Source organism: Schistocerca nitens, chromosome 3 (genome assembly GCF_023898315.1).
Source record: "Schistocerca nitens isolate TAMUIC-IGC-003100 chromosome 3, iqSchNite1.1, whole genome shotgun sequence".
Taxonomy (NCBI): domain Eukaryota; kingdom Metazoa; phylum Arthropoda; class Insecta; order Orthoptera; family Acrididae; genus Schistocerca; species Schistocerca nitens.
In genome coordinates, this window is record NC_064616.1 from 573,107,874 (window position 1) to 573,130,287 (window position 22,414).

Sequence of the window (22,414 nt, forward strand, 5' to 3'; positions counted from 1 at the left end):
GAAAGCAGTAACACACCAGCATCTGAAGAAATTGCAACAACAGCACATTGCAGAAGTGAAAAGGTGTGTACAGGCTGAAGAACTATGCTTAGTGCTTCACTGTGATTTTGCTGAGAACTGGTCTGTAATTATCCCACAAGAAGTACAATGGTATCATTAAAGTAATGACCAGGTTTCAGTTTTTATAGGAGTGACATATTTTCAAAATAAGACCACAAGTGTTGCAATTATAAGTGATGACACAGGACATGACTCAGCACATGTTTTACCAGCAATGTGCAACATTCTTCCACCACAAACAGGGGCAGGGAAGATCATCATTATTTCTAATGGTGCTTCTAGTCATTAAAAAAATGATTACCAGATGTTTGAATTGAGCAAGTCGCTTTTGCCAATTGACTGGGTATACAGTGCTACTGGTAATGGGAAGCAGCATTGTGATGGTGTAGGATGTTTGCTGAAGCACCATGCTACAAAACAATCTTTCCAGACCAAATACAGTTGCGATTCGGAACGCTGATGAATTTACGAGAGTCGTGAAACCTTACACATCCACAGCCCTCATTCTTTTGTCCAAAGAGGACATAGAAGAATTCCGCAAGCAGAAAAAAGAAGAATGGTCCAAACATACTACTACTGTGAAAGGAATTCAGGATACATTTTTGGACTCAAAGTGATGGGCAAACTCATATTGCATGCACTTTAAAGAGCAAGAAAGAAGAAATTTTGTTCGTTCAGCCAACACCACAGAAACAGCAGGATAATATTCAGATTCACAACCAGATAAGGGGGATGATGTGGCGTGTGTATATGAATGTGACCAGTGGATTGCAGAGATTATAGACACCAGTTATGAGTTAAATGAAATTGTAGTGAACTTTATGCTACCACATGGACCAGCTGCTGGATATAGGTTTCCAGCTGAAGGACAGCAACAACGCCATCAATGCTCACTTCCTGTTCACAATGTTTGAAGTCTGCAAGTTCGCCAGTTCATATTGGTTCAACAGGAAGGCATCACTCTATATCAAAGGAAGATACTGAAGCAGTGGGACACATTTTTAGTTCATTGACTGGCTAATTTCAGTACAAAACAGAGAGCACAGAAATTGTATAAATTGAAAGTTTCAAGTCTTTGGACCATTCACAAACATTTTGGAGCCATTTAAAATGCTTGAAAAATGAGTCTCTTGCTCATCTTTCAAAACTAAAATTACGTTAACTAAGGGTAAGTTTTTATTTTTATAAGCCTGTTATGTGATAATGTGGTAATAAAACAGGTTTTATGTATGGCAAAAATTACAGTTGTTTATAAAACCTGTTCAACCTAAAAGTGGAAGCTCTCCTTTGCAGGGAATGTAGAACAATATGATACTAATCAGCAGAAAAAAAATTCCACAAATTATAAAAAAAAGTTCAGAACACTATAGTAAAAGAACTTTGACATCTAAGTCCAAATTGAGGATTTCTTTGTAATCATAAAGTAACTAGCTTTCAAATAAAAAAAAAAGCCCAACAAAATATCTAGAACTGTTCCAGAGATTTTAAGATTTGTTCCAAAATTTGCATCTTCAAAATGGTATGCACAGAGTCATCTTTGGAGGGCTGTATCTCAGAGCAGAAATTGTTTTTGGAGAAAACAAAAAAAATGTGTGTTCCTTACTTAGTCCTTCATTTTAACATATGCTAAATTCAGTAACATCCGAGACTATGAAGGTAACATTTTTCCCTAGCCTGCCTGAATTGACATGGACTATGCCACCAATGAATTTAAGTCTGCCACTTGTTCTACCTAAAAAACTAAGTATTCATTTTAACAATAACCACAAAAGCATGAAAGGAATTTCCCGAATGGTTGAAATGTGCTTAAGTTAAGGCTTTGTTTATAAAAGACAAAGGAATACTGTCAAATTTATGTCCAATATCACTTTTGCCAGCATTCTCAAAAATTTTAGGAAAGGTAATAAACAATCAGCTTCTTAACAATGTGACAACAAATAATATATTGTCAAAGCCACAGCTCATACTTCAAAAGGGTTCTGATATTCAGAAGGCTATTTACACAAAGAGTGAGAATGCACTTAATTCACTGGACAATAAATTACAGGCTAGTGGTATATTTTGTGACCTGTCAAAGGCTATGTAAATCACATCAACCTTGTAAGTAAATTAGATTAGTACAGTAGAATGAGAAGAAAAGACACATGCATTGAGCTATGAGGCATCATTTAACTGAGAACTAACTACATGTGGTCTCCCACAGTGTTCCATCTTATGGTTCTTTTCTTGTGTACAGCAATGACCTTCTGTCTGTAATGTTAGATACAAATACAGTTGTGTCTGCACATGATACAAACATTGCAATAAATAGTAAACCAAGTGTTAGAATGACTAGTTACTCAAATTTTCATGGACATTAATAAATGGTTCCTGGTTAATGCTGTCACTTTGTCACTTAAGATTAAAAAACATTACATGCAGTTCAGAACTTTTGAGAGGTTTCCCACCAATGTATGCCTAAAATTGATGAGACACAGAGAGAAGTTGACAATGTTATATTGGTGGGATTACTGCTTGATGACAAATCAAACTGGGAGGAGCAGTATACCGCAGTACTGCTGAAGTGCCTAAACCAATCTCTATTTCCAAGGCTAGTAGAAACCCTTGGGTAACAGAAGAAATATTGAATTTAATTGATGAAAGGAGAAAATATAAAAATGCAGTAAATGAAGCAGGCAAAAAGGAATACAAACGTCTCAAAAATGAGATCGACAGGAAGTGCAAAATGGCTAAGCAGGGATGGCTAGAGGATAAATGTAAGGATGTAGAGGCTTATCTCACTAGGGGTAACTGCCTACAGGAAAATTAAAGAGACCTTTGGTGAAAAGAGAACCACTTGTATGAATATCAAGAGCTCAGATAGAAACCCAGTTCTAAGAAAAGAAGGGAAAGCAGAAAGGTGGAAGGAGTATATAGAGGGTCTATACAAGGGCGATGTACTTGAGGACAATATTATGGAAATGGAAGAGAATGTAGATGAAGATGAAATGGGAGATATGATACTGCGTGAAGAATTTGACAGAGCACTGAAAGACCCGTGTCGAAACGAGGCCCCCGGAGTAGACAACATTCCATTAGAACTACTGACAGCATTGGGAGAGCCAGTCCTGACAAATCTCTACCATCTGGTGAGCAATATGTATGAGGCAGGCGAAATACCCTCAGACTTCAAGAAGAATATAATAATTCCAATCCCAAAGAAACCAGGTGTTGCCCCCCCCCCCCTTCTAACAGCCGTGTACCGCAAGTCTCTAGAGGAACAGAAGGTTCCAAATGATTGGAAAAGAGCACAGGTAGTCCCAGTCTTCAAAGAAGGGTCGTCGAGCAGATGCGCAAAACTATAGACCTATATCTCTGACGTCGATCTGTTGTAGAATTTTAGAACATGTTTTTTGCTCAAGTATCATGTTGTTTTTGGAAACCCAGAATCTACTATGTAGGAATCAACATGGATTCCGGAAACAGCGATCGTGTGAGACCCAACTCGCTTTATTTGTTCATGAGACCCAGAAAATATTAGATACAGGCTCCCAGGTAGATGCTATTTTTCTTGACTTCCGGAAGGCGTTCGATACAGTTCCGCACTGTCGCCTGATAAACAAAGTAAGAGCCTACGGAATATCAGACCAGCTGTATGGCTGGATTGAAGAGTTTTTAGCAAACAGAACACAGCATGTTGTTATCAATGGAGAGACGTCTACAGACGTTAAAGTAACCTCTGGCGAGCCACAGGGGAGTGTTATGGGACTATTGCTTTTCACAATATATATAAATGACCTAGTAGATAGTGTCAGAAGTTCCATGCGGCTTTTCGCAGATGATTCTGTAGTACACAGAGAAGTTGCAGCATTAGAAAATTGTAGCGAAATGCAGGAAGATCTGCAGCGGATAGGCACTTGGTGCAGGGAGTGGCAACTGTCCCTTAACATAGACAAATGTAATGTATTGCGAATACATAGAAAGAAGGATCCTTTATTGTATGATTATACGATAGCGGAACAAACACTGGCAGCAGTTACTTCTGTAAAATATCTGGGAGTATGTGTGAGGAACGATTTGAAGTGGAATGATCACATAAAATTAATTGTTGGTAAGGCGGGTACCACGTTGAGATTCATTGGGAGAGTGCTTAGAAAATGTAGTCCATCGACAAAGGAGGTGGCTTACAAAACACTCGTTCGACCTATACTTGAGTATTGCTCATCAGTGTGGGATCCGTACCAGATCGGGTTGATGGAGGAGATAGAGAAGATCCAAAGAAGAGCGGCGCGTTTCGCCACAGGGTTATTTGGTAACCGTGATAGCGTTACGGAGATGTTTAATACACTCAAGTGGCAGACTCTGCAAGAGAGGCGCTATGCATCGCGGTGTAGCTTGCTCGCCAGGTTTCGAGAGGGTGCGTTTCTGGATGAGGTATCGAATATATTGCTTCCCCCTACTTATACCTCCCGAGGAGATCACGGATGTAAAATTAGAGAGATTAGAGCGCGCACCTTTCAGACAGTCGTTCTTCCCACAAACCATACGCGACTGGAACAGGAAAGGAAGGTAATGACAGTGGCACGTAAAGTGCCCTCTGCCACACACCGATGGGTGACTTGCGGAGTATAGATGTAGATGTAGATGTGAAAGTTACCGAACTATCAGTTTAATAAGTCACAGCTGCAAAATACTAATGCGAATTCTTTACAGACGAATGGAAAAACTGATAGAAGCCGATCCTCGGGGAAGATCAGTTTGGATTCCGTAGAAATGTTGAAACATGTAGGCAATACTGACCCTACGACTTATCTTAGAAGAAAGATTAAGGAAAGGCAAACCTACGTTTCTAGCATTTGTAGAGAAAGCTTTTGACAATGTTGACTGGAATACTCTCTTTCAAATTCTGAAGTTGGCAGGTGTAAAATACAGGGAGCAAAAGGCTATTTACAATTTGTACAGAAACCAGATGGCAGTTAGAAGAGTCGAGAGACATGAAAGGGAAGCAGTGGTTGGGAAGGGAGTAAGACAGGGTTGTAGCCTCTCCCCGATGTTATTCAATCTGTATATTGAGCAAGCAATAAAGGAAACAAAAGAAAATTTCGGAGTAGGTATTAAAATCCATGGAGAAGAAGTAAAAACTTTGAGGTTCACCGATGACATTGTAATTCTGTCAGAGACAGCAAAGGACTTGGAAGAACAGTTGAACGGAATGGACAGTGTCTTGAAAGGAGGGTATGAGATGAACATCAACAAAAGCAAAACAAGGCTAATGGAATGTAGTCGAATTAAGTCAGGTGATGCTGAGGGAATTAGATTAGGAAATGAGACGCTTCAAGCAGTAAAAGAGTTTTGCTATTTAGGGAGCAAAATAACTGATGATGGTCGAAGTAGAGAGGATATAAAATGTAGACTGGAAATGGCAAGGAAAGCGTTTCTGAGGAAGAGAAATTTGTTAACATCGAGTATAGATTTAAATGTCAGGAAGTCGTTTCTGAAAGTATTTGTATGGACTGTAGTCATGTATGGAAGTGAAACATGGACGATAAATAGTTTGGACAAGAAGAGAATAGAAGCTTTTGAAATGTGGTGCTACAGAAGAATGCTGAAGATTACATGGGTAGATCACATAACTAATGAGGAGGTATTGAATAGAATTGGGGAGAAGAGGAGTTTGTGGCACAACTTGACTAGAAGAAGGGATTGGTTGGTAGGATATGTTCCGAGACATTGAGGGAGCACCAATTTAGTATTGGAGGGTAGCGTAGAGGGTAAAAATCGTAGGCGGAGACCAAGAGATGAATACACTAAGCAGATTCAGAAGAATGTATGTTGCAGTAAGTACTGGGAGATGAAGCTTGCACAGGATAGAGTAGCATGGAGAGCTGCATCAAACCAGTCTCATGACTGAAGACCACAACAACAACAACATTTCCAGTATGAATGTTGTCAGTCATAGGTGATATTAAAATTAAAAGCTAACATACTATGCTTTCTTTCATTCAACAATGTCATACAGGAATAATTTTTTTTTGGTAACTCGCCACGTAAAGCTAAAGTTTTCCATGTCAAAAAATGTTTAATAAGAATTATTTGTGGTGTGAACTTGAGAAAATCCAACAGAGGCATGTTTAGGGAATTGGGGGCAAAACTACTGTTTCCCAGTATATTTAATTCTTTCTGAAATTTGTCATTAAAATACATATCTCTTTTTTGAACTAACAAATCAGTTCATGGAGTCAATACTAGAAATAAGAACAATCTTCACAAATATTTAAAGTCACTTACCTTGGTCCAGAAAGGTGTCCATTCAGCAGCACACACTGACGTTAACTTGCCAGCAGACATAAAAAGTTCAACTACTAACAAAATTCAGTTTAAGAGGAGCCTAAAAGATTTATTAGGGATTAACTACATCTACTCCAGTTATGAATTTCTAAGCAGAACCAACTGATTTGTATGTTACTAATAATATCAAGTAACAAGTTTGTAAAATCTTACTTCTGCACACAATCAGTGCAGTACTGTGATCATTGTAAGTAAGTGTTGTAAAATAGTTTTTATATTTGATGATGTATGGCTACAATGGCCTAAGAATGATCGTATGCACCTCAGTGTATTGAACATTTGTGTGTTTTGTGACCAGTTATTACCTTTTAAATGAAAATATGTTCAAGAGGTTTTTTTTATTACTTATTCTACATGCACGAGGACTATTTCACTTGGGATCTGTGGAAGGTACATTAGCTTCTTCGCTTTTCTTTGTAAACATTTAAAGTGTACTTTTGTTTTTCTGACATGTTCTACTTCTTAGTGGACCCCTCACTATAGAGCTACTGGAATCAAAAGTGCATCTCATCTAATCTGATCTACTCCTAATATCTCTGCAGTGTATTAACTGCAAATGTCAGCTGGTTGAAAAATGAGGAGACTACATCATTATATATGTAAAAACAACTTATCTAATTACGGACAGATACCACTATGTTAGTTTCAGTTGTAAACTATGAGAAATGTGAATTGCCTATAGGACTAAATTGTTAGCATTGCTGACTTTTGATGTTGAATTCCTATGTTAAATTACTGATCTCACAAAATATCTGTAGGGTTACAGGATCCACACTTCCTTGTGAGATCCGCAAAGGAGCCACTTTAGCAATTGAGCAGCGACATTGACATGCTATCTGTTAAGGTAGTTACAAGTCTAAAGGCTGTCACCATAATGTGTGTGACCTGCAGAGCTTTTTAAATTTTTGTGCAATGAATGTTGTCTTTGTCATGTTAAAAACATTTTGGACCACTTCATATAATGTACCATTTTACCAAATGATGTGCAAAATGGCTAGTTCTTTTATCTTGAAAGATGACAGCAAAGTTTTGAAAAACGTGCAATGTTGTAATCTGTAGCGTGTTTCTCTACATTTACTCCATATGTTCTTGTCAACTACATACACACAGTACTAAACAATAATCATCAGCTTTGTTGACACCATTCACAATGAATCTGTTGCCTCATGCAGCTGACACCAAACAAATTTATGTCAGACACTAGGGAAAGGTAAAACTTAAAACTTGTCAAGCTAACAGAACTATTTTGACTTAACTGTCTTTTGATGATGAATTCTTATTAAACACAGGTGCATATAGAGCATATTCTGTGATAATCCATTTTTGATCTAGTTTACATGAATGTGCAGTGTATGGTAATCAAGAATGTGTTACCAAACTGACTGGTCAACTGCTTACAGAGCAACATCTCTTAACACATGCTAGCTGCCAAGATGGTGTTAGCCTCAACTATCTACCTTTCACAGTCCTCCAAATTTGTGTTGATGGGTTGTTCATGGCCAAGCCAAATGTAAGTCTCTGTATAATTAACTACAGTAGGTCGAGACACCAGTACTTCATGACCCCACAAACTGTCCTTTATCAGGTACCAATAAATACAATCACTGACCCACAATACTCAAAGTTCACAAATTACTTAATGCCTAGCACCTTTCTTACACATTTATGGAACTGCGAGATTTCTCACCAATGTAACGCAATCATTGCAGCCAAGCTTATATGTTGAAAATATGGTCACAACTGAGTTTTTTCTGGCATTGATATTACTTGTAAATATGAATGCTGATTGCCTCTTGTTGTAGTTGACACTATTATCACCAATAATTAAATAGACAAATTTTCTCTTCAAGATGAAACTTCATCACTGGGATGCATAACAGGTAAATATATAGAAATTGAGACTAGTCAACAGTTTTCTTTCTTGCCATTTAATTTCAATGATCAGGAGTGTATGGATATAAACCAACATGGAACCAAACACTATTTTTATTTTTTTAAGTAATTTATTCTAAAGAGCAATTTCTACACATGCACATATAAATAGAAATCTGTGCAACATAACATCAAACACTGTGCAACTATTTCATTTCTAAACCATGGTGCATAAGACGTACTTGAGGTTGTGTCATTTCATACTCAAATACCAATAGAATGTGCAACAAAGCCACAGTGTGTTTTTCCTTAAAACACTACATTTAAACAGGAATATAAAAAGTTGCTCCAAACCAATTAGATTATGATGATCTGATCGCAAGCTGTTATAGTTTCGCCGCAACTTTTGGTATTTGGAAAGCAACACAGACTGTGTGGTTCCTCTGCTGTTTTCCTTGTGGTTGTGGAATACATTGCATACTTGTAATAACTGTGGTGCAACACTTGGTCCACAGCTATGTTCAAACAGGAACTGATTGAGTTTGGCTCTTAGGTCTGAAATCCATGTATCCTACATAATAAAACATATGTTTACCCATTAAACTAAAATACAATTACTCACAAAATTTCTTATTACCATCTAAATTAACATGATTAACTTCCAATATTTTGAAGTAACAGTCCAAAGCCACACGCTTTCCAAAAATAAATACTTACACTGAAAGGTTATCCTTTCTTATTGGACCTTAACAATCCATCAGTTAAGTATCATAGTTCAGTTATAACAAGTCTGCAGAATAATATTAACAAATGTGACAGTAAATGACTCCTAAAGAAATATGTTAAGCTACAGAAATGGAGGTTTCCTGTGCATTAGAAGAAACATAGGCTTGATAGGAAACAAGTTATATGCTTAACCCAAAATACACTCCTGGAAATTGAAATAAGAACACCGTGAATTCATTGTCCCAGGAAGGGGAAACTTTATTGACACATTCCTGGGGTCAGATACATCACATGATCACACTGACAGAACCACAGGCACATAGACACAGGCAACAGAGCATGCACAATGTCGGCACTAGTACAGTGTATATCCACCTTTCGCAGCAATGCAGGCTGCTATTCTCCCATGGAGACGATCGTAGAGATGCTGGATGTAGTCCTGTGGAATGGCTTGCCATGCCATTTCCACCTGGTGCCTCAGTTGGACCAGCGTTCGTGCTGGACGTGCAGACCGCGTGAGACAATGCTTCATCCAGTCCCAAACATGCTCAATGGGGGACAGATCCGGAGATCTTGCTGGCCAGGGTAGTTGACTTACACCTTCTAGAGCACGTTGGGTGGCACGGGATACATGCGGATGTGCATTGTCCTGTTGGAACAGCAAGTTCCCTTGCCGGTCTAGGAATGGTATAACGATGGGTTCGATGACGGTTTGGATGTACCGTGCACTATTCAGTGTCCCCTCGACGATCACCAGTGGTGTACGGCCAGTGTAGGAGATCGCTCCCCACACCATGATGCCGGGAGTTGACCCTGTGTGCCTCGGTCGTATGCAGTCCTGATTGTGGCACTCACCTGCACGGCGCCAAACACGCATACGACCATCATCGGCACCAAGGCAGAAGCGACTCTCATCGCTGAAGACGACACGTCTCCATTCGTCCCTCCATTCACGCCTGTCGCGACACCACTGGAGGCGGGCTGCACGATGTTGGGACGTGAGCGGAAGACGGCCTAACGGTGTGCGGGACCGTAGCCCAGCTTCATGGAGACGGTTGCAAATGGTCCTCGCCGATACCCCAGGAGCAACAGTGTCCCTAATTTGCTGGGAAGTGGCGGTGCGGTCCCCTACGGCACTGCGTAGGATCCTACGGTCTTGGCGTGCATCCGTGCATCCGTGCATCGCTGCGGTCCGGTCCCAGGTCGACGGGCACGTGCACCTTCCGCCGACCACTGGCGACAACATCGATGTACTGTGGAGACCTCACGCCCCACGTGTTGAGCAATTCGGCGGTACGTCCACCCGGCCTCCCACATGCCCACTATACGCCCTCGCTCAAAGTCCGTCAACTGCACATACGGTTCACGTCCACGCTGTCGCGGCATGCTACCAGTGTTAAAGACTGCGATGGAGCTCCGTATGCCACGGCAAACTGGCGGACACTGACGGCGGCGGTGCACAAATGCTGCGCAGCTAGCGCCATTCGACGGCCAACACCGCGGTTCCTGGTGTGTCCGCTGTGCCGTGCGTGTGATCATTGCTTGTACAGCCCTCTCGCAGTGTCCGGAGCAAGTATGGTGGGTCTGACACACTGGTGTCAATGTGTTCTTTTTTCCATTTCCAGGAGTGTATCTACAGATTAATGTGGAGTATTATTCCTGTGCAATTGTAGCAAACTTTAAATGAGCAAAGGGAGCTTGGTGCCAGATGATGATGATGATGATGATGATGATGATGAGTATATGAAAAACTATATATGCACAATGTTTGCCAAATGTTAATAGTGTAAGTTGGTCAATAAGTTTGGTAAAAAGCATAGTAAATAATATTTTTTTGAAAAAATTGTTCAGTCTAATCTTCATGGAGCTCTATGTATTTGATCAAGCAAGATTCAATTGCTTCACCATGATGACACCTGCCTTTTGGGTTTTTGATGGTGGGCTACAGCATACTTTCTCCCAAGTACTTCATCTACAGTTGCACAAAATATCTCCATACTTTCAGGAAACCACTCACTAGATTATATATACTTTGACAACAGTAGTTTGAGCACCTGTCTGGTTTTGTCAGTTCAAATGTCTGTACAAGCTAAGTGGACCAATAAAGTGTTCAAGCAGCAGCTTTTTAGAGCAGATAATATAATCACCTGTATAAACCGCTTCTAAGGATGATGATGATGTTCATGTTTGACAATGCTGGACATACCCTTATATCACAAGAGGTGGGAACACACGATGCTCTTCAGAACACTGCTGCTCGTGGTCATTTAGGTGGTCCACATGCTATAGTATGGGAAGACATAATATTGGATAAGGGTACTGATCTCCAAATCTTTGTAAGTGATGCCAGAAACTATTTCCAGACAAGATTGCAGCCAAGATTGCCACCGAGTAAGTGACGCCAGAAACTATTTCCAGAAAGTTAAGTGATTTAGACAGGAATATAATTTAGTTTAACACCGACAACAAAGTAAATACGTGCATTAGTGTATCGTTTAGTCTTGCCATTAAAGGTTTCACTTTTCTTTGCGTATTTTTTCAGAAAACACGAAAAGATTGTAACTTCGCGAAGTCACGTTTAGGCTTAAATTTTGTAAACGTGTTTGTTTCTTGTTTCACGGTAATTTGACTAGTTTCTCGGTAACAAATAAGTAAACTACCGTAAATAGCGTATAACTTCATTGTTTTAATACAGATGTCAGAGAAACAGCATAACTTTTTATCAGAAACTTGCTTATATACATTTGTGAATAGGCGTAATTCTTGTAACGTCTTTTTTTGATTTTCGGTAATTTAATTGATTTATTCTAGCTAAAGTATTATTTTTGCCATGAGTGAGAAGTGCCTGATTTGCCGTAGAATTGTTAGTTCCGGGGTTTGGTGTGATGGATGCAATGGTTTTTCTCATTGGGGGGACTGCAGTGGCGTGGGCGTCGGGAAAGTGGATCAGGCTCATCAGTGGTTATGTAGGATTTGCAGCAGAGATAGGAAGATAGTGGAACAGGAGGGGAAAATTGCTGCCCTTCAGGCTGAGCTAGATCAGGCTAGGGAAGATCTGGGCAGGTTAAGGAGGGAGAAGGGCAAAGAGAGGTGGGAAGTGGCAACAGGTAACAGAAGGAACAGGCCTAGAACTAAGTCTAACAGTTTTGTGGTGAATGTCAAAAATAAGTTTGACCTGTTGCTTCAGTTAGAAACTGATGAGCCTCAAGCAGAGGTAGGTGTAGACAGGACACAACAAATTTTCAATAGGAAATTGAAAAAGAATGTAGGAAAGTTATCAAAAAGGAAGAAAGTTTTGTTGTTAGCCAGTTCTCATGCCAGAGGTGTAGGCCAACTTCTGCAGGAGGAATTAGGACCAGAATACCAGGTCACAAATTTTTTCAAACCAAGTGCTAGTCTGGATCAGATGACAGAGGATTTAGGTTCACTCTGTAAAGGATTTACCAGGGAAGACACCGTGGTTAATGTGAGAGGGCCAGGGAACAGTATCGACAGAGACCCTGGGTACAGCATAGAGTGTGACCTTATAAGATTGCGTCGGCATCGAGAGACACCAATGTTGAGTTTGTATCTGTCCTGAGACGCCATGACCGGCCTCATTTGAACTCTTCTGTTGGGAGAGTTAATTTGGAGTTGGAACGGCTGCTTGGGTCGGGTGCGGGGGCTCATATTGGTGTGGTTCCTGTTGATTCTCTCAGTAGGTGGGACTATACCAGGCACGGCCTACATCTCAACAGGAAAGGGAAGGGTAAGCTGGCTGGGGTAATAGCAGGATATTTAAGGGGGGGGGGGGGGGAGGCACTGCCATGAATGGTAAAATACCAGTGGTTACAGGTGTTGGAGCAGCACCATTTTTAGGATAGGTAAGACAGAAAGATGTCAAGTTCTACGAGAGGTCAGGATTGAAACAAATCTTCAGTTTAGGAAAGAAATTAAACAGCACAATTCTAGCACATTGGGTCACCAATCACAGCTGTCAATTATAAATTTTCACCAATCACCAGAAATTTTATCTCCACCAAGTTGTATCTCAGTCCTAGATAATTGCATTAATGAATTAAAGTCACCCAACCCAGTTGACATAATCTGCCTCTCTGAACACCATGTGACTACTGATATAGGAACTAGGCCTAAGCACAATGAGAAACTCAGACAGGAGAGTACTGCAAATGTTAGAATAAGGAAAGGTTCTCATAAAAGTATAATTAAAAATAATGTAAGTATATTTCATCAAAATATTGGGAGTTTAAAGAATAAAATAGGTGAGCTTCTGGTTTGTTTAAAAGATTTATAAGCTGAGGATGAAATAGATATACTATGCCTGTCTGAGCATCACATTGTTACTGATATGGATAAGGTAAATGTAAGTCGATATAAGCTCTCTGCACATGTACGAGGGTGGTTCAGAAAGTAACCTCCGATTGGTCACAGTGCGGGTTGTGGGGGGAGTAGCGACGCCATTTGTGCGTTCACGCACTCAACAGGTCAGTCGGCATCAAGCCGTGGTCGAGTGAACGTCGTACCTGCGCTAGTTTAGTTTTTGTGGCAGTTTGAAATGTGTGCTGCAATAGAAAACCCCGCCAAATGTGAAGTGTGTGCTGTCATAAGGTTTTTTACAGCCAAAGGATATTCTGCAGCAGCTATTCATCGTGAGCTTTGTGCCGTGTACGGACCAAGAGTTATGAGTGAAGGAGTTGTCCGTGAATGGGTACGTTTATTTAAAAGTGGACGAGAAAACGTTCATGATGAAGAGAGGAGTGGTAGACCATCATTGGTGACTGACGAACTCGTTCAGACAGTTGATGCAAAAGTTCTTGAAAATCGATGTTTCTCAATGTCGGAGTTGTCTACTGGTTGTCCACAGATTTATAAGACTCTCTTGTACGAGATAGTGACAGCAAGATTGGGTTACCGTAAGTTCTGTGCACGATGGGTGCCCAAAATTCTTACCGACCACCACAAAACTCAAAGAATGGCCTCTGCATTAGACTTTCTGTCACGTTATGAGGACGAAGGAGAACCATTGTTAAACAGAATCGTGACCGGTGACGAAACCTGGATTAAGTACGTGAACCCTGAGACAAAAGAACAATCAAAGATGTGGGCACATTCAAATTCGCCTACCAAACCAAGAAAAGCCTCGCAAGATTTTTCTGCCAGAAAACTGATGGCAACGGTGTTTTGGGATGCCAAAGGGGTGTTGTTGGTTGAATTCATGGAACGTGGTACGACCATTAATCAAGACGTGTACTGTGAAACAATAAAAAAGTTACGACGGGCTATACAGAACAAACGCCGTGGTATGCTGACTTCCGGTATCGTTTTTTTGCACGATAACGCCCGTCCTCACTCTGCTCGCAGAACAACGGCCCTTCTTGAGTCCTTCAAGTGGGACGTTATCAACCATCCACCTTACAGCCCAGACCTGGCGCCAAGTGATTATCACCTCTTCATGCATTTGAAGAAATGGCTCGGGTCACAGCGGTTTGATGACGACGAAGAGCTCAAAGATGCGGTCACAGGCTGGCTCCAGGCACAAGCGGGCGATTTTTATGCACAAGGAATTTCAAAGCTTGTGAAGAGATATGATAAGTGCCTCAATCGCTATGGAGACTATGTAGAAAAATAGTGCAAAGATGTAGTTGTAAGATATATATATTAAAATATTTTTATTTAACTTGGTGTATTTTTTTAAATCAACCGGAGGTTACTTTCTGAACGGCCCTCGTAATTAGAGAAAATATGGAGAAAGGAGGAGTTGCCATATATGTCAAAAGTTATCATTGTGCAAAAAGTATAGAAACAGAAAAGTTTTGTGTAGAGAAACATATAGAAGCATGTGCCTGTGAGCTTAAATTAAATAAAGGCACATTTATAATTTTAACGGTATATAGGTCCCCATCGGGAAATTTTCATCTATTTCTGAAAAATTTGGACTCCTTGTTGTGCTATCTGTCAGACAGGGGGAAGCAAATTATTATTTGTGGGGACTTCAATGTAGATTCTCTGAAAGAGGGTAATAGGAAAAATGACTTTGAAGTATTACTCGGTTCTTTCAATTTGACACCTGTTATTGATTTTCCTACTCGGGTGGTAAAGGATAGCAGCTCACTGATAGATAACTTCTTTATAGACCAAGATAAGTTTAACCAGATAAATGCTCAGCCTGTTGAGAATGGTCTTTCTGATCATGCTGCACAGCTAGTTATAATATATGACAGCTCCATTCAGCAGTACTAAACAGTCCTCCAAAGTAGTACATTCAATCAACGATTTAACAATTGCAAATTTCAGGGAAATCCTACAGAAGTTAGACTGGGATGAGGTGTACCGTGAACCTGATGCCAATTTAAAATATAATTTATTTCATGACACCTTTGTAAATGCATTTGAAAACTGCTTCCCCAAGAAAATAGTTAAATATACTCGTAAGAAACCATGTAACAAACCATGGCTTACTAAAGGTACAAAAATATCTTGTAACCGGAAAAGGGAAATGTATCTGACAGCAAGAAAGAGTAGTGACCCAGAAACTATCAAACATTATAAAAACTACTGTGCTATATTAAGAAAAGTTATTAAAAAATCCAGAAGTATGTGAATCATGTCTGAAATCAGCAACTCTGATAATAAAATTAAAACAATTTGGAATATTATTAAAAGAGAAACAGGTCAACCAAGAGCACAGGAAGACAGTATTACCATCAAACTGAATGAAAACTTTACGAACAAAAAGTCAGAAGTTGAAAATATTTTTAATAATCATTTTCTAAATGTTGTGGATATAGTAGGATCCAGGTGTTCATTAGAAGATGTTAGGCTGTTAATGGAAGAGGCCATACCTATGCAATTTGATACAATTGAAATCTCACCCACTTCTCCCTCTGAAATTAGAAAAATAACAAACTTGCTTAAAAGCAAAAACTCACATGGAATTGATGGCATTTCCAGCAAAATAGTAAAAGCTTGTTCTCAACAAATAAGTAAGATTCTCAGCCACCTGTGTAATAGCTATCTGGAACAGGGCATTTTCCCTGATAGACTGAAATATGCTATTGTTATACCTTTGCATAAAAAAGGGGACAGATCTGATGTCAACAATTACCGTCCAATCTCCCTTCTAACAGCTTCATCCAAAATTTTTGAGAACGTAATGTGTTCAAGAGTAGCTTCACATATCTGTAAAAATAAAGTACTAACAAAATGTCAGTTTGGTTTCCAGAAAGGTTTTTCAACAGAACATGCCATATATGCTTTCACCAATCAAATTTTGAATGATCTGAATAACCGAACACCACCCATTGGGATTTTTTGTGATCTCTCAAAGGCTTTTGATTGTGTAAATCATGAAATTCTGCTAGACAAGCTCAAGTATTGTGGCATGAGTGGGACAGTGCACAACTCGTTTAATTCGTACCTAACTGGAAGAGTGCAGAAAGTTGAAATAAGCAGTTCTCGTAATATGCAAAGATCAGCACATTCCTCAAACAGGGGAACTATCAAGAATGGGGTTCCACAAGGGTTGGTCTTGGGTCCTTTGTTGTTCTTAATATATATTAATGACTTGCCATTCTATATTCATGAAGAGGCAAAGTTAGTTCTCTTTGCTGATGATACAAGTATAGTAATCGCACCTGACAAACAAGAATTAACTGATGAAATTGTCAGTAATGTCTTTCAGAAAATTACTAAGTGGTTCCTTGTAAATGGACTCTCACTGAATTTTGATAAGACACAGTACACACAGTTCTGTACAGTAAATGGTATGATGCCATTAATAAATATAGACCTTAATCAGAAGCATATAGCTAAGGTAGAATATTCAAAATTTTTAGGTGTGTCCATCGATGAGAGATTAAATTGGAAGAAACACATGATGATCTGCTGAAACGTTTGAGTTCAGCTACTTATGCAATAAGGGTCATTGCAAATTTTGGTGATAAACATCTTAGTAAATTAGCTTACTACACCTATTTTCAGTCATTGCTTGCATATGGCATCATATTTTGGGGTAATTCATCACTGAGGAATAAAGTATTTATTGCACGAAAGCATGCAATCAGAATAATAGCTGGAGTCCACCCAAGATCATCCTGCAGACATTTATTTAAGGATCTAGGGATATTCACAGTAGCTTCTCAGTATATATACTCCCTTATGAAATTTGCTATTAACAAAATGGTTCAAATGGCTCTGAGCACTATGGGACTCAACTGCTGAGGTCATTAGTCCCCTAGAACTTAGAACTAGTTAAACCTAACTAACCTAAGGACATCACAAACATCCATGCCCGAGGCAGGATTCGAACCTGCGACCGTAGCGGTCTTGCGGTTCCAGACTGCAGCGCTTCTAACCGCACGGCCACTTCGGCCGGCTGTTATTAACAACCAAACCCAATTTAAAAGTAATAGCAGTGTGCATAACTACAATACTAGGAGAAAGGATGATCTTCACTATTCAAGATTAAATCTAACTTTGGCACAGAAAGGGGTGAATTATACTGCCACTAAAGTCTTTGGTCACTTACCAAATAGTGTCAAAAGTCTGACAGATAACCAACAAGTATTTAAGAAGAAATTAGAAGATTTTCTGAATGACAACTCCTTCTACTCCATAGAGGAATTTTTAGATATAAATTAAGGAAAAAAAGAAAAAAAGAAAAAAAGAAAAAAAATTTAAAAAAGAACAAAAAATAAAAAAGTTGTTATATTAACTTAATTATGTTGTTAAATTAACTTAATTATGTCATCTATTGGAAAATTTGACTCGTTCCACATGATTACGAAATATCTTATTCCTGATCAATGGAACTAGTATTAATCTAATCTAATATAATCTTTGAACACAGTACACGCACCAGTCAACGCTATTGTGAGACTATTCCTTCCCCAAGTGCATCTTCAAGGGTGCATTCAGTCATGACGTCATTTTATGTATGACAATGCACGACCGCATCAAACAGCGCATGTGGAGGAGATCTTGGAATGAGAGGATATTCGGCGAACTGACTGGTCTGCCCAGCCCCCAACTTAAATCCCATCATCCATGCGTGGGATGTCCACATGCATCAATGACCATCCAGCAGTTGTCAATTACACTAAGGGAGGAATGGATACCCTACCACAAGAACTCATACCAATTTTGTAGCCAGCATGGGTGCAAGTTGCAGAGATGCATTGTCATCCGTAGTGATAAGACACCCTATTAAAAACCACGTGCCACCTTTTGTAATTTCCAGGGGACCCTCATAAATCACAGTAACTTCAGTGTAACTACTGTCTTTGAATAAAAGTGTCATTTCTGTTCTAGTTCTCATTGTGTATTTCTTTCAGTTACCTTCTGTGCTACAGTGTAGCAGTTTTTCCTACGCCCGGTCCAAGTTTCATCGAGCTATGTTACTGAGCAGTGACGAATCATGTTAAAGTTACTTTCATCCTTAAGTTTTGCACACCAATGTATTATTCAACACTACCAAATCTAATTCTGAGATCTCCTTAAAGTAGTTTGGGTCCATAATCAACGAATTTGACAACTACTGTATTCTCAAGTTTCTTTATGTGGAAAACACACTTGAATCTAGAAAATGAATTTTTAACATGCAGCGCACTGTGCACTGATATGAAACTTCCTGGCGGATTTAAATTGTGAGCTGAACAGAGACTTTAATTCACGACTTTTGCCTTTCATGGGCAAATGCTCTACCAAATGAGTTACCCAAGCACGACTCATGACCCCTCCTCTCAGCATTTGCCCACAAAAGGCAAACATCCTTAGTTATTTAGAGTCTAGGTATAGTACATAGTTTTAATTTGCCAGGAAGTTTCATACCTGATTTTGATATATATACCAGTTCATATCAAATCTGTGCCATCCAAAAACTCTCATGAATCTTAAAGTGAAGTTGTTCAAGATATAATCTGTAAAATCAACCATTTCTGCAGAAGAAGCCTTAATCGTGTGTCCACTGCATAGTGCTCAAACAAACAAATTTAAAAGTAATATATGATCTTTAATGTTAGTGCCGTCCCCGTATAAATTTTCTCCACTCAGTTAATATCTGTGCCAAAGCCCATATGGTAATGTGTTTTACACTTTATGAGGCATATCTCCATCCATTTCTACAAAATATATTAACAGAAGCCTAAAGCACTTACAGCACTATATTGGTGATAGCTCAGAAAATTATATACTATTACACGTACATCAATTCAATATTGTCATTAAAAGAAAAGAAAACTTAAAAAAAAATTACTCAAGTTGCTGTGAAACTTTGCACATTTCACCCCACGATAAATTTCACAGTCAAAAATGAAAGTTAACTTTCTTACTACAATAATCACTAAAGAGAATGACAGCCATCAGTTCCGTACCTATAGGGTCTCTACAGAAAACACACAACCACTGACCTTCTCTATTGTAAGTACTGGCACCTGATAACATAAGATCGCATATTTCAGGGTTATCACTTAACATATTACTTAAATTTTCATTACATGTGCACAAAATAAAGGAATAGTTACCTTTGAGTAAGTCAGCATAAACAACAGTTTGGTTACCAGCCAGATGTCACAAAATTAAAAACACAGCACACATGAAGAACAGATACTATTGCATTAAATGAGGGACATCAGAAAAATAACTGCCAATGCAATGAAAAGAACTCGTGTCTGATGTAATAGCTCAGCAATGTCTGAAAACTGGATTAAGAGTAGCTTTCCATGCAAGTGAAAGACTTTACTTTCCATGAAAACACAGTGTAAACAGGACAAAATCTAAATACAGGAAACCAAATGACAATAAAATAAAATGCAGCCACAGTCCTCAGCAATACAGGGTGATTCACGAAAATATGCAAATATTATAATATGTTTTTCTACAAGTAAAGCTAAAGAAAAAAGTTCATATAAACACAGGTCCCCCTCCGGTGGACACCACCTTCACAAAGCACTGTCCATCCGGGTGGAGAGGCTTACGTATCTGCGGGAAGCTGAGGGCTATGCCGAAGGTAGAGGACCTACTGCCGGAAAGGCCTCAGCAGATGGATCAGACTAAGAGTGTCCCACAATGTCCCATCTTCCCTATCCACTCCCAGGCCTACCCTATTCCCTGACCCAACCCAAGGTGTGATGTGATCCATGCTGAGGGGTGCGTGGCACATGGGAAGATGTGTCGTAAACGGAGCCTCAGGGATACCGGGCGACCTCCCTGAGTAATTAGCCTTACACCGCACAGGGTATTTGTGATGTGGACCTTCTAGATCCCCAAATCTCGTGGGACCAACATGGACACGACTGCAGAAAAAGAAACTGAGGGGCAAATTGAGACCTCAGATACCCAAACATCAGGGACTGAACCGATGGATGGCACTTCCACGACAATCACGGTCTAGACCTGAGCCAGAAGTGGGAACTGTAACTGAGAAGCTAGACCACATTAAGATCAAAGGCTTGTCTGGGGCCCAAAGGAGGAAGCTACTAAAGAACAGAGGGAAAAGGAAGGAAAAGAATGGCTTCCTAAGCACAAGTGGAGGGAAGTAAAGGGACTAGAACCCAAGACCCCCAGGAAAAAAACTGTCTCAGGTTGAAGGTGACACACAGACCCCCACAACGTCAAAGACAGGTAGTAAGCGGATAAAGGAGGAATCAAAGACTCCCTCCTCCCTGGATAAGCGAGTCCAGAAAAACCCGAGGCAAGAAATAGGGAAACAGACCTATATAGTACTGCAGTCTCGGTTTTTAGGATGGCAGTTATCCAGGAAGGTTATCCACTGGTGACCATTACCTCGCAGCAGGAGGAACTAGTACAGATGGCCCTCTTTGAAAAGATTGTGGGGGACGCTGGCCCAGGTCCCAACTTCAGGAGGGTCTATCTAGATCGTGATGCACTCATCTTTGTCTGTGAGGGGGTGCACACAGTAGAATGGATCAAGGACAAGGTGCCCATGATATCCCCGTGGGAAGATGCAAAGCTGCTGGTCAAGACAGCAGCGGAGCTTCTTAAGACCGCAAAGATATCATTATGGGTACCCAAGATCCTTAAGGATGTCTCTCCCAAGACTCTGTTTGGGAAAATAGGGGGCCCAGAACCCAAAAGTCCCGACAGAAGACTGGAGAGTGATTAACCGGAAAGTTGCTCCAGAAGGACGAACCCTGGTGGTGGAGGTTGGTGAGAAGTCCCTGAAGGTGATGCGGGAGCAGGACCTGAAACTGTTTTTAGGATTCTCGCAGGTCACTGTCAGGGTTCTCAAAGACCTCAAAGATGGCAATAAGATGGAGCCTGGAGGTGCTGCAGATTGATCTGCAGCACAATAAAGGGGCCTCTGCTGTCCTGAGCCGCTGTCTGGGGAGACAGGAAGTGGACGTGGTCCTGACACAAGAACCCTATTTATACAAAGGGGGTGTATCGGGCCTCAGAGGAACTGGAGGTAAGCTGATCTATGCTAGGAATCTAAGGAACTCCAGAACATGCATCTATGTTAGAAAAGGCATTTCTTTCATGCCAAAGATGGATTTATGCTCTAGGGACTTAGCGACCATCAAAATGCAGCAATGTGAGGAAGGTATCACGAGGGAAATTGTCCTGGCCTCAGCATACCTACCTTACGAAGACAGTTCTCCCCCTCCCTTGGAGGTGAGGAAACTGGTAGAGACTTGCCATTGACAATGTGACCAACTGCTGGCGGGGTGCGACGTCAATGCCCACAACCTAGTGTGGGGCAGCAAGGACACCAACAGTAGAGGTGAGTACTTTCTTGAATTCCTCTTAGCTAACAACTAAGAGGTCCTGAATAGGGGCAATGAACCTACATTCATGAATAGCAGAAGGGAAGAAGTAATTGACATAACATTTGGTTTCATGATGATGGGTAGCTATATCAAACAATGGCATGTGGTGTTGGAGCCATCCTCATCGGACCACATGTACATTAAATTCAAGGTTGAAATGGGAATCAGACAGACCATGAGTTATAGAAATCCCAGGAAAACAGACTGGGAGACATATAGGAGGGACCTTGACTTAGGGTTATCGGAAATTAAAACCACGATAAGGAAGCCAGTAGAATTTGAGGAAGTAGCAGAGGCTGTTACCTCTGCCATAGTGACCTCATATCAGGACAACTGCACAATCACCAGGAAGTGCACAAATAGGAGTGTTCCTTGGTGGAATAACAAACTGGAAATGCAAAGAAAATAGGTACGGAGACTGTTTAATATTGCGAGACATAAAGGACAATGGTCTAAATATTGTGAGGTCCTTGTCAGTTACAATCTTGCAATAAGACAAGCAAAGGAGGCATCCTGGAAGGCATTCTGTGAGCAAATGGAAGGCACAGCTGCACAAGCCAGACTTCACAATATTCTCACTAGAGTACCAACTAATCCAGGAGGTATGTTGAGGAAGGAGGATGGGGAATATACAAAGACAGCAC

General features: G+C 40.2%; 1 protein-coding gene across 1 annotated transcript in view; it reads right to left on the bottom strand.

Annotated features, from left to right (window-relative positions):
- LOC126249346 (lisH domain-containing protein ARMC9-like) overlaps positions 1–22,414 on the bottom strand; it is a 231,761-nt gene that overhangs the window by 175,545 nt on the left and 33,802 nt on the right. Inside the window, exon 6 of the mRNA XM_049951000.1 lies at positions 8,614–8,830. Coding sequence (XP_049806957.1) covers positions 8,614–8,830 — 217 coding nt within the window. The remainder of the gene's footprint in view (positions 1–8,613; positions 8,831–22,414) is intronic.